Source organism: Macaca nemestrina, chromosome 17 (assembly GCF_043159975.1).
Source record: "Macaca nemestrina isolate mMacNem1 chromosome 17, mMacNem.hap1, whole genome shotgun sequence".
In the NCBI taxonomy this organism is placed as follows: Eukaryota; Metazoa; Chordata; class Mammalia; order Primates; family Cercopithecidae; genus Macaca; species Macaca nemestrina.
In genome coordinates, this window is record NC_092141.1 from 61,273,544 (window position 1) to 61,286,227 (window position 12,684).

Consider the following 12,684-nt stretch of genomic DNA (forward strand, 5'->3'; position numbering starts at 1 on the left):
AGGAGGGAGACAGACATGGAGAGGTCATTGGTTGGAGCTTTTCGGTAGCAAGGCCAATTAGAGCGAGAACAGAGAAACCCAGCGACCAATGGGTAGCGCCTTTGGGGGCGGGAGCAGAGAGACAAGGAAATGCTGTCACCGCCGTTAACACGCACGTGGAGGTTGGTTAAAGGTATAGGAGGATCTCCTGCAGCTCAGGCGGGGTGGAGGATGTGTCCCGGGGGCTTGAGAGGAGTAGTCAGTATTAAGTGGCTGGCCCATAGTAGGTGCCTGTAGGCGAGCTTAGGGCAGGAAGTACCCCTTGGGAAGGGAGACTAGTGGAATGGGAAAAGAAAAATGGAAAATGGAATTAGGGGCCAGACTCTGAAGCAAGGTGATGGGGGCACATAGAGAAAAGGGTAATCTGGTTGTGGGGAGGAATTAGGGCATGAGAGTGGGAGAGGTTGAAATGACTTGTGGACCATGCCCCGAGTGGGGAGGTGCAGTGGGGTTAGGAAGAGACGGTGAGGTGAGAAGGAAGATGGCTTTGGGAAGGTCACAAAGGAAATTTGGTACCAAGGTTTCCCAGACCAGAGTGGTTTTCCTCTTCTAGTTTTGTTTTTGTTTTGTTTTGTTTTGTTTGAGACGGAGACTAGCTCTGTCACTCAGTTTGGAGTGCAGTGGCGCGATCTCGGCTTACTGCAACTTCCACCTCCCGGGTTCAAGCAATTCTCTGCCTCAGCCTCCCGGGTAGCTGGGATTACAGGCGCCTGCCACCACGCCTGGCTAATTTTTGTATTTTTAGTAGAGACGGGGTTTCACCATGTTGGCCAGGCTAGTCTTAAACTCCTGATCTCAGGTGATCCACCCGCCTCGGCCTCCCAAAGTGCTGGGATTATAGGCGTGAGCCACCGCGCCCGCCACCTCTTCTGGTTTTAAACCCCCTCCCTCCAACCTCATTTATTTAAGCAAGGGTCAGAGTACTTTGCTCCCTTTGCTCATGGTTTCCCCTGCAACGGTGCATTGGAGTTCATAGGAGCCAGTGACCTGGTAGATGGCGAGGCTGCCAATGTCCCATCTCTCCAGGGCCTCCCCCATCTTTGTCAAGCTTCCCTTTTTCCACATTTTGCCCTTGCTAGGTAGTAGGAGTCTAGCCCCTAGGTCAATGCAAGTAATTGCCAAGTGAGAGTACACGGAGCAGGTGGCTGTGAATAGCCCTTCCAGGCTGTGGATGCAAGGCTGAAAAATGGGAAACCCACTCGTGCCCAGTCCAATTCTGACCTGGCTGGGGCAGCCTTGGGTCGAGACCTCTCTGTAGCCCTGCTTTCCACCAGCATCAGGAAGGGGAACTGCAAGAGCCATCTAGGCAGGCACCCAGGACTGTGCCAGGTAAGGGGAACTTCCTGGCCTGGCCAGGTGTCTGCATTACAGCTGAGCTTCATGAAGCCCTACATTAGATACCTGTCATCCTTTATGTGTACATAGCTTGAGCCAGATAGAATCTGGAAGACAATTTTGCTGCAAAATAATAATACATGTCTCAAAACTTAATGATATTGGTCTATGGATTCTCCACTGGTTGAATTTTTTTGTGCTGCCGTCATTTTGCTCCATCAGCATAATTGAGAGGAAGCTGACTAGATTTACTTTCCTGTTGAAGTTATCTTTCTTTCTTTTTCTTTTTTTTGAGACAGAGTCTTGCTGTGTCGCCCACGCTGGAGTGCAGTGGTGTGATCTTGGCTCACTGCAAGCTCTGTCTCCCAGGTTCAGGTCATTCTCCTGCCTCAGCCTCCCGAGTAGCTAGGACTACAGGCGCCTGCCACCACGCCCGGCTAATTTTTTGTATTTTTAGTAGAGACGCGGTTTCACCATGTTAGCCAGGATGGTCTCAATCTCCTGACCTCGTGATCCACCCGCCTCAGCCTCCCAAAGTGCTGGGATTACAAGCGTGAGCCACCACAGCCAGACGAAGTTGTCTTTCTTTCTTTTTTTTTTTTTTTGAGATGGAGTCTCGCTCTGTTGCCCAGACTGGAGTGCAGTGGCCGGATCTCAGCTCACTGCAAGCTCCGCCTCCCGGGTTCACGCCATTCTCCTGCCTCAGCCTCCCTAGTAGCTGGGACTACTACAGGCGCCTGCCACCTCGCCCGGCTAGTTTTTTGTATTTTTTAGTAGAGACGGGGTTTCACCGTATTAGCCAGGATGGTCTCGATCTCCTGACCTTGTGATCCGCCCGTCTCGGCCTCCCAAAGTGCTGGGATTACAGGCTTGAGCCACCGCGCCCGGCCAAAGTTGTCTTTCTATACAAGAACATTGCTGTACTCCCGCCCTCTTAAGCCCCTGCAGTTAAACCTGTGTAAGCAGAGTAATGAGTGCACTTCAACTCAGGATGGGTTTTGTTCATGGGTTTTTTTTGTTGTTGTTGTTTGTTTGTTTGTTTTTTGAGACAGAGCCTCCCTCTGTCACTCAGGCTGGAGTGCAGTGGTGTGATCTCGGCTCATTGCAACCTCTGCCTCCCGGGTTCAAGCCATTCTCCTGCCTCAATCTCCCAAGTAGCTGGGATTACAGGCGTATGCCACCACACCTGGCTAATTTTTTGTAATTTTAGTAGTACAGATGGGGTTTCGCCATGTTGGCCAGGCTGGTGTGGAACTCCTGACCTCAAGTGATCCACCTACCTTGTCCTCCCAAAGTGCTGGGATTACAGACGTGAGCCACTGTGCCCGGCCATGGGGTTTTTCTTCACATTCTTTTAGTACTCCTGGGCTGCCGCTACCCTGGACCTGGATTCTAGGACACCAAGACTAAGCTCATCCATGTACTTAAAAGCCAACAGCTCATTGTAATGGAGGTAGATGTATATTTATGTATTAATTCAGTAGACATTTCTTTCTTTTTTTTTTTTTTTTTTAGACGGAGTCTCGCTCTGCCACCCAGGCTGGAGTGCAGTGGCCGGATCTCAGCTCACTGCAAGCTCCGCCTCCCGGGTTTACGCCATTCTCCTGCCTCAGCCTCCCAAGTAGCTGGGACTACAGGCGCCCGCCACCTCGCCCGGCTAGTTTTTTGTATTTTTTAGTAGAGACGGGGTTTCACCGTGTCAGCCAGGATGGTCTCGATCTCCTGACCTCGTGATCCGCCCGTCTCGGCCTCCCAAAGTGCTGGGATTACAGGCTTGAGCCACCGCGCCGGGCCTAAAGATAATAAGTAGACTTGTGTTACGCTTTTCTACTTAGTTGGATTTGGTTTCTGGATCACAAAGCAGCCCTGCAGTGCACAACCAGAAGGGAAACAAGCCTACTAGCTGTTTTTGCTACTGATGCAACCACCAGCAGGGACTTTCTGAGTGGGAGAAAGGAATTATTTTACTGTTCCAGTCTTCTCTTGAGAAAGTCTTAAATGAATAGAAAATACATAGCGACATTTTTATTGTACAGAGAGGCACACTGTTTTCTCAGGATGAAACAAAAAAGTCTGCATGGCTGGGTGTGGTGGCTCACGCCTGTAACGCCAGCACTTTGGGAGGCCGAGGTAGGTGGATCACTTGAGGTCAGGAGTTTGAGACCAGGCTGGCCAACATGGTGAAACCCTGTCTGCACTAAAAATACAAAAATTAGCCAGGCGTGGTGGCGGGCACCTGTAATCTCAGCTACCCAGGAGGCTGAGGCACAAGGATGGCTTGAACCCGGGAGGCAGAGGTTGCAGTGAGCTGAGATCGTGCCACTGCACTCCAGCATGGTCAACAGAGCAAGACTGAGTCTCAAAAGAAAAAAAAATCTGCATGTGGGTTTGGGGACTGTGCCTTGCCTGTTTTCTTCTAATGCTTTTCCTTTTTTTTGAGATGGAGTATCACTCTGTTGCCCAGGCTGGAGTGCAGTGGTGCAACCTGGGCTCACTGCAACCTCCACCTCCCGGGTTCAAGCAATTCTCCTTTCTCAGCCTCCTGAGTAGCTGGGATTACAGGCGGCCGCCACCACGCCTGGCTAATTTTTTGCATTTTTTTTTTTTTTTTTGAGACGGAGTCTCGCTCTGTCGCCCAGGCTGGAGTGCAGTGGCCGGATCTCAGCTCACTGCAAGCTCCGCCTCCCGGGTTCGGGCCATTCTCCTGTCTCAGCCTCCTGAGTAGCTGGGACTACAGGCGCCCGCCACCTCGCCCGGCTAGTTTTTTGTATTTTTTAGTAGAGACGGGGTTTCACCGTGTTAGCCAGGATGGTCTCGATCTCCTGACCTAGTGATCCGCCCGTCTCGGCCTCCCAAAGTGCTGGGATTACAGGCTTGAGCCACCGCGCCCGGCCATTTTTTGCATTTTTAGTAGAGACAGGGTTTCATCATGTTGGCCAGGCTGGTTTCGAACTCCTGGCCTCAAGTGATCCACCCTCCTTGGCCTCCCAAAGTGCTGGGATTATAGGCGTGAGCCACCATGCCCAGCCATGTTTACTTACTTTTTTTTTTTTTTCTGAGACGGAGTCTCCCTCTGTCGCCCAGGCTGGAGTGCAGTGGCCGGATCTCAGCTCACTGCAAGCTCCGCCTCCCGGGTTTACGCCATTCTCCTGCCTCAGCCTCCCGAGTAGCTGGGACTACAGGCACCCGCCACCTCGCCTGGCTAGTTTTTTGTATTTTTTTTAGTAAAGACGGGGTTTCACCGTGTTAGCCAGGATGGTCTCGATCTCCTGACCTCGTGATCCACCTGTCTCGGCCTCCCAAAGTCCTAGGATTACAGGCTTGAGCCACCGCACCTGGCCAATGTTTACTTTCTTAAACCACCTTTTTTTCTAATTATCTAACTAACTTATGTATTTCAGTTTTACTTTAGTGATTGGATTTGTGTTTTGGAACCTGGCTCTGGTGACCAAGTGGGTGATGAGCAAGGGAGGGTCAGGCTGGTGGCAGGGATAGGTTGGGAGAAGCTGCGGTGTTGTCCAAGTGGAAGGTGGGGGCAGGATCCTGATGCATGAGTATGGGGTAGGGCTTATGAAAAGGAGGGATCCACTCACCAGGGCTGGCTTTAGGTGACACGGGTGGTGCTGTTCATTGAAGTGGGGCATGTTGGAGGAGGAGGTTTGGGGGAAAGGTGAATTCCTTAGCAACATTTTGAGTGTGAGGGTTGATGGGACACCCACATTTGGCCAGGTTGGATAATGGAGTCTGGAGCTTAGTGGGGAGATCAGGGCTGATGATACTGGTTTAGGTAGCATGAGCCTCGAGGTGGCACTTAGAGCCGTGAGGGAGGATGAGAATGTCTGAGAAGGAAAGAGGGCCTGGGAGAGTTAGGGAGGGTGGTAGGGAAAGGGAGAGTCAAGGAGGAGTGGTAATGATGCTGGTGAAATATAGCGTCCAGCTTTCTTTTTACAATTTTTTATTTTTTTATTTTTTGAGATGGAGTTTTTTTCTTGTCACCTAGGCTGGAGTGCAGTGGCACGATCTCAGCCCACTGCAACTTCCACCTCCTGGGTTCAAGCAGTTCTTCTGTCCCAGCCTCCCGAGTAGCTGGGATTACAGGCACGCACCACCACACTGGGATAATTTTTGTATTTTTAGTAGAGATGGGGTTTCACCATGTTGGCCAGGCTGGTCTCAAACTCCTGACCTCAGGTGATCCACCTGCCTCAGCCTCCCAAAGTGCTGAGATTACAGGTGTGTGCCACCTGCCTGGCCAGTGTCCAGCTTTCTAAGAGGTGAGAGGAAGAAGGCTGATAGCAGAGCAAGGGGTGTGCTGGAGGGCCTGAAGCTCAGGAATTCTTGGGCCCAGCCTTGGGGTGAACTCAGCTTGGGGCCCCAAGGGTAGCAACACCAGGACTTACAGAAGGGTGTGTGCTTGATGCTCTGCCAGCAGATGCCTGAGCCCTGAGTAGATTTATCAGAGGCCCAAAGGTGGTGAGTCCTCAGAGGCTTGGGGCAAGATCAGAGGAGGCTGAACCTTACCAGTGTCCTGCCCATGGTGCTTGTGGCTAACCCCCTACACGATCCTTGCATGTGCTTATAGATGGCTTCCCAAATCCATTGTGTGTGGCTGGTATTCCCTGTTAAAATGGGAGCTCCTTGCCGAGAGGGACCACATCTCTTAACTTTCTCTGGCTCCTTCTCACAATCCTAGCCCACAAGGTGTGCTCAAAAAATGCTAATCTGTAATGTTTATGCATAAACCACTTTTGTTAAGCTTTTCAGTATGATGGGTGTTAGGTATGGTGAGTGGGGCATGGAACTTTTTTGCACCTGGTGGGAGCAGGGCTGAGTGTGTGTTTTTGTTTTTTGTTTTTTGTTTTTCTTTTCTTTCTTTCTTTCTTTTCTTTCTCTTTCTTTCTTTCTTTCTTTTTTTTTTTTTTTTTTTTTTTTTTTTTTGAGACAGGGTCTTACTCTGTTTCCCAGGCTGGAATGCAGTGGCACACTCATTGCTCACTGCAGCCTTGACCTCCTGGGCTCAAGAGATCCTCCCACCTCAGCCTCCTAAGTAGCTGCGACTGTAGGCACACACCACCATGCCTGGCTAATTTTTTTATTTTTGTAGAGGGGTCTCACTATGTTGCCCCTGGTCTCAAACCGCTGGGCTCAAGCAGTCCTCCTGCCTCAGCCTCCCAAAGTACTGAGATTATAGGCATGAGCCGCTGTCCCCGTCCACAAGTGTGTTTGTTGACTGGAGGGATGGTGAGCTTCAAAGGCCAAGTGAATTAAATCAGTTTCAGTCCCCAGACTACCTGTCTTGGTAATTATGGTGTGGGCCACAGGCAGTAAGTGAGGAGGCCTGGTGGTGGGTTTTCAGGCAGCCCCAAAGGACATGGCCTAGCGGCTTCCTAGTTTCCTTTGAGAAATCCTGCTTGGTCCCTGCATTTGGCTTGCCCTGTGGTCAGTTCTTATTTTCTTTTGCCCAAGGTCCCTATGAGCAGGTATTTGACCCTGTTCTCCAGGCCCTGAGTCACTACCATAGTCCACCATGGTTTGCTTCATTTTTTTTACCCACAGCCCTGTTCATTATTCCATCCTCCCAAGCTCACTTCCTGCCTCTTCTACTCCGTGAGGACCCCTTCACCTAGGAAACCCAATTGCCACCTGTCCTGAGATTACCGCAGTTCCTTCAGTGACTCACCCCAGCCCAAAGACCTTGGTTGAATTACAAGTGTTCTCTGTCCCAAGGCAGCATCTCATCCTGAGTTAGGTTCCTCGGCATCTGTGTTCTATCAGCCATGAGCCCCTGAGGGGTCTGGGGACCTGAGATGGTGCAAGTGGCAAGGGGCAGAATGAAGGTGGGGCCATAGCTGGCAAACTCTGTCTAACAGGTGCCCACACCTCTCATAATCTCCAGAATCTCAGGGTTCTAGTCACCATAGTATGTGCTGTCCACTCTGATTCTGATGCTGCTTGGGTGATCTTGTTCCATTTGCTTCATTTTTTACGTCTCTATTCCAGGTCTTCCATTCCATTCTATTTGTTAAAGTAATTTTAGACTTACAAAAAAGTTACCAATGTAGTTCAGAGATTTCCCATACACCCTTCACCTACCTTCCCCAAATATTAAGATCTTACTACCATAGCACAATTGTCTACATCAAGAAATTAACATTGGCACACCACTATTAATTAAACTACAGAGGCCGGGCATGGTGGCTCCTGCCTGTCATCCCAACACTTTGGGAGGCCTAGGTGAGCAGATCCTTGAGCTCAAGAGTTTGAGACCAGCCTGGGCAACATAGGGAGACTCCAACTCTACCAAAAAAATAAAAAATAAAAAAGCAAACTTGGGCTTTTTTGAGTTTCACCCCTTTTTCTCCCACTCATGTCCTTTTTCTGTTCCAGGACCCCACCTTGCATTTAGCAGTCCTGTCCCCTTAGTTTTCCATCCGTAACAGTTCTCAGTCTTTCGGCTGCTTCGTCCAGGTCTCCCCAACTGAAGAACGGGTGTGGTATGGGGAAATGGGTCCGCTCACTTTGGAAATGATATGGCAGCTTGTTTTTGGAGACAGGACAAGAGATAGGGTTGGTCTTGGGGAGGGTGAGTTTTCCTTAGGGCAGTGTGCACTAGGAAACTTCTGCCATACTCCCTTTTGCCTGGGGTAAAGGACGATGCTGCTAAGAAGTTGTATCTGTGTGCGTGACCACAGCCCACTTTCTCACCATGCCCACTTTCTCACCATGAGCTGGGGAGCCCAGGGTGTCCCCCCGAGGACTCCCAGTTATCACAGTTCTATTAAACTTTGGGCCTGTCTCCCTAAAAGCTCCCTGGCATCGGGTGGGTGGCCCTGCTGTGCTGAGTAAGACCACCTGCCTGTGGGAGGACAGTGTAGAAGACACACGCCTCATGGGACCCTGGTGTGGGCATTGCTGTAGGGGGTGGATCTAGCCCCCTCTGACTCTGCAGAGGGGTCTGTGTCCAGTCGACATCATGGCCGAGCTCTTCTAGGACTGGAAATTAGGAAGAGACTGAGACAATGTCAAGATTAATGACTGGGGACCAGGCCCTTTTACTGTACTGCAGGACAGCAGTGGACCTAAGGTAGAGCTGACCCCAAACTCAGGGGTGTACATCACGCAACTGCAGTCTGCAGAGCTGTCACAGGTATCACCTGAAAAGCCCAGGCTGATGACACAATGGATGCTCCACTACTTCTCCTGGGGGTCTGCGGCCTGTTCTTTCACTAACACATTCTTGCTGACACTGCCACCATGAAAAGCTGTTTGCCTGCCCACTGGAGGGGTCAGTGCTGGTCTAAGGTCCTCTAGGAAGAAAGGTCAGTGTGTTGGGGGCCTGGTGCAGGAGAGGAACTGAGAACCCTGTTCACCCCTTACAGGCAAGGAAAGCAGCAGAAGCAACAGGCACTTGAGCCTTTGGACACCGAGGCCAGTGGTCTAACCCCTAGGGGCTGTCCCACTTGCTTTGGGCAGTTGCCTCCTTCCACTTTGATAATCTCTTGGGCAGTAGGTTAAACTGTTTGGGGAGCTGGGCGCAGTGGCTCACGCCTGTAATCCTAGTGCTTCGGGAGGCCGAGGCAGGCACGTCACCTGAGGTCAGGAGTTCAAGAGCAGCCTGGCCAACATAGTGAAACCTCGTCTCTACTAAAAATACAAAAAATGAGGCTGGGCATGGTGGCTCACGCCTATAATCCTAGCATTTTGGAGGCCGAGGTGGGCAGATCACTTGAGGTCAGGAGTTTGAAACCAGCCTGGTGAACATGGTGAAACCTTGTCTCTATTTAAAAAAAAAAAAAAAAAAAAAAAAAAAAAAGGCTGGGCACGGTGGTGGACATCTGTAATCCCAGCTACTTGGGAGGCTGGGAACAGGAAAATTACATGAACCCAGGAGGCAGAGGTTGCAGTGAGCTGAGATCACGCCATCACACTCCAGCCTGGGCAACAGAGCAAGACCCTGTCTCAAAACAAACAAACAAAAAATGTTTTGGCCATTATGATCCTGTAATTTGGGGAAGGGAAGACTGAGAGGTAGGAGGTTGTCGGGGTAGAGAGGATGTCACTGGCCAGGGAAGAGGGGATGGATGATGCAGAAGTCAAAAACTGGTAGCTTGAGGGCTGAAACTGGTCCTGCTGTATTTTTAAACAATCGAGCCAACATTGGAAGATCAGATTCCACCCCAAACTCCACATTTCTGGCTTCTCTTACAAAAATCACAAGAGTTGGCATTCTCACACAGCACCAACTGGCCGAAGCAGAGTAGGGGCACCCCCTGTAGTGGGGGGTGGATGTCCCAGTTTTGCAGTCACACACTCCAACATTTGCCCTAAGCAGAGGGTCACTGACATTGACCACAGTACTTGCTTTGTTTTCCTTATGGTTGAAAACAGTTTCCCTCCTGGTCTCTGAGGTACTGGGGTTGCAGTGGGCCTGTGTTTAATTAAGGTACATGCAGGAGTCTATTTTGAAGCTGAAGAGGAAGAGGGGGGTTGAATAGCAGTAGGGCTTGAGGTGAAGCCCAGGAAGAAAAGAGAATAGCCGTGGGGATTAAGGTGAAGCCCATGCTGACTAGGAGGGCTCTGAAACACAGGTGGAGGGAGGAAGGCGAGGGGTCCCAGACCACTGCTCAGGAAGGTTCTAGTGATGAAGGAGCCAAGATCAGACCAGGTCTTAGGAGGCAGAGAAGATACCTTCATTTTTATTCAGAATTGAAATAACCAACAGCTTAACTTCTTTGGCCCAATTTCTGGGTGTGGAAACTTTAAGGGGCAACCTTAAAGGGGTCTCAGGTTTGGGCAGTGGTTCTCAAATGGAGAACCTGAACACCCCATTCTCTGCACTCAGACCAGGATAGCTTGCATCCATTCGCTTAGGGATCCTACACACCCACCCTGGGCTTGGGGCTAGGTCTGAACCCTTCTCTTGCTCCATCCTGTCTTCCTCAAAATATGTCATGTGTGGCGGGCTGTAACTTCAGCACTGTCATCAGACAAGCATGGGGCCTCAAAAGGGTACTGGAAAGATTATTATTTTCTTTCTTTTTTTTTTTTTTGAGACAGAGTCTTGCTCTGTCACCCAGGCTGGAGTGCAGTGGCACAATCTCGGCTCACTGCAACCTCTGCCTCCTGGGTTCAAGCAATTCTCCTGCCTGCCTCAGCCTCCCGAGTAGCTGGGACTACAGGCATGCGCCACCATGCCCGGCTAATTATTATATTTTTTAGTAGAGACAGGGTTTTGCTATGTTGGCCAGGCTGGTTTTGAACTCCTGACCTCAAGTGATCCACCTGCCTCGGCCTCCCAAAGTGCTGGGATCACAGGCATGAGCCACCGTGCCCGGCCAGAAAGATGATTGTGAAAATGGACTGGGTGGTTTGAAGGAAGGGCAAGGATGACCCATTTGCTGGTTTGGTTAAAGGAAAAAAAAATGAAGTATATATAATGTCTGAATTTGCCTTTGGGAGGGAAACCCTGCCCAGTCCCCCTTTCTTCCAGGCATGGAATCCTGGTCTCTGGGATAATGAGCGCAATGTCAAGTCTCAGCTGGACAGACAGGAGGGGCATGAGGGATAGGCTTTGGTGGACATGACGCTGGGGATGGTAGAGGACAGAGAAGGAACCACACATGAGGGACCCCCACCCTTGAGCTGCACCCAGATTTTCATCAAGGGCCCATCAGGATTAGGTGTCTGTGGGAGCCTCTTGCCCAGAGTGAGCTTAGACCACATCACACCTTCAACAGTTCCCCTGCAACTCTCAAATAATGGATAGGTTAAAGCCTGAGGAGGGTTAATTTGCCCACAAGTCTTTCTGTGCTTTCCTCGTGCCATCACTCAGCTAGGCAGAATACATTCTCTCGCTCTTAACTCAGCCATCCCAAGGGAGGCAGAGATGATCAGATACAACTTTTGAACCCCCATCTCACTGGAGAAGGCAAATCCTACACGGGACATGCTCGTCCTGCCCAGCTGGGGGCTGGCATCTTCATTTCCAAATGATGCTGGGAAGTCAGGTCAGTTTCTGTACTGGAAGCATAAAGCACATGGCTTGGAATCAGCTCCCAGGAAAGGATCATTCTTTGTGCCTGAGAGCAAAGCCAAGGGAAACATGTGGCAGAAAGAGGTCACTTTGTTAATATTCCCCTTCTCTCCACCAATCCCCTTATTCAGAACACAGCAAGGCAGTTTTCTAGTCATCCAGTCCACCCATGAGGAATAAATACACCTCATGTCCCCCTGCTGCCAGTGCAGTGATGAGATGCAGGGCTGAGGGGCTGAGGAAGACGCTTCTGTGTCAAGGTAGATTCCGCTGGTGGTCTAGTATTGCCCAAATGGCTTCAGTAGGGATAGGAAAGGCCCCCTGCTTGTTAACAAAGAGGAGGTGAAGGGCAGAGAACTTGGATCTATCTGAGATCCGTGGGCTTTTTACTTTTTCAGCCGTTTGAGGGTTGACTGGCTCTAAGGAAAAGCTGTTTGCTGGCAGACACAGGTGGCTGGTGACAAAGGGAACAGAGCAGGGGAATGGATAGCTCAAAACGAGCCTCACCACTCCTGAACAGAACAGCAATCCCAGCTGTGTCCTTCGAGGGTGAGTGAAAGCACATGCTGTCCTCTACATGCTTGAGGCGGACTTGCCTGTCTCTTCAGGCCGGATGCTCTTCGGGGCCCTGTGGGGCTTAAACACATGTACTGAGCTAGCTCCAATCTTAATCTGCACAACATCGCAACCCCTGAGTTCCTATTAGCTCTGCAAAACAAAGCAAAACAGATCCCACCAAAATTTCAGATTTGCAGCATCTGCTAAAACCAAAAGGCACAATCAACTTGTCGTCCTCTCTGGGTTACTGGGCAGGGATATAGAAGGAACCAGAATCTGTGGCCAGAGTCCTCTCTCGGGTAGAGCTGGGCTCCAGGCCCCTCTAGCTGCCAGGCCCTCCCAGGAACCTGCCTGGCCCTTCACTTTGGGAAGGGACCTTGGCCCTTGGGGAAATGCATTTTTGCCAGACTGTAGCCTTTTGGAGGGGACTGAGCCAAGGCCCCACTGGCTCTCCTCTCTAAGCCTCTTGCTAATGGGCTCTGAGGCCAATGCCTTCCTCCAGGGGTTGGGGAGGTGGGTGGAGAAGTTAACTTGCTGGCTGAGGTCACTGCTGTGACTTGGCTCTTTGTATCTGATTTGTGTACAGGCAAAACTGGCTTACAGAAGAAAAAGGCAGGAACACCTGCACTGGGCCCTGGCCCTTGGAGGTGCTCTGGGGGCTCGTGCCAGTGTCGTGAGGTACATGTGGCTGCGGCCCCTTTTGGGCATGTGGCCTGGGT

General features: G+C 50.8%; 1 protein-coding gene and 1 long non-coding RNA gene across 6 annotated transcripts in view; one reads left to right on the top strand and one right to left on the bottom strand.

The window, feature by feature from the left end:
• Positions 1–36: 36 nt before the first annotated feature.
• The window catches only part of LOC105472302 (uncharacterized), a 51,247-nt gene continuing 38,599 nt past the window's right edge, over positions 37–12,684 (top strand). For 3 of the 4 annotated variants that reach the window (XR_003015943.2, XR_011615788.1, XR_011615789.1), the window contains exon 1: positions 37–172. This is a non-coding gene — a long non-coding RNA (uncharacterized lncRNA). The other variant, XR_981513.3, reaches the window with a different exon arrangement.
• The window catches only part of LOC105472301 (Sp2 transcription factor), a 36,160-nt gene continuing 32,763 nt past the window's right edge, over positions 9,288–12,684 (bottom strand). Inside the window, exon 9 of one of the 2 annotated variants that reach the window (XM_011725420.3) lies at positions 9,288–12,043. In XM_011725420.3, coding sequence (XP_011723722.1) covers positions 12,012–12,043 — 32 coding nt within the window. In that variant the 3' untranslated portion in view covers positions 9,288–12,011. Of the gene's footprint in view, positions 12,116–12,684 lie in introns of both variants that reach the window. The other variant, XM_011725419.3, reaches the window with a different exon arrangement.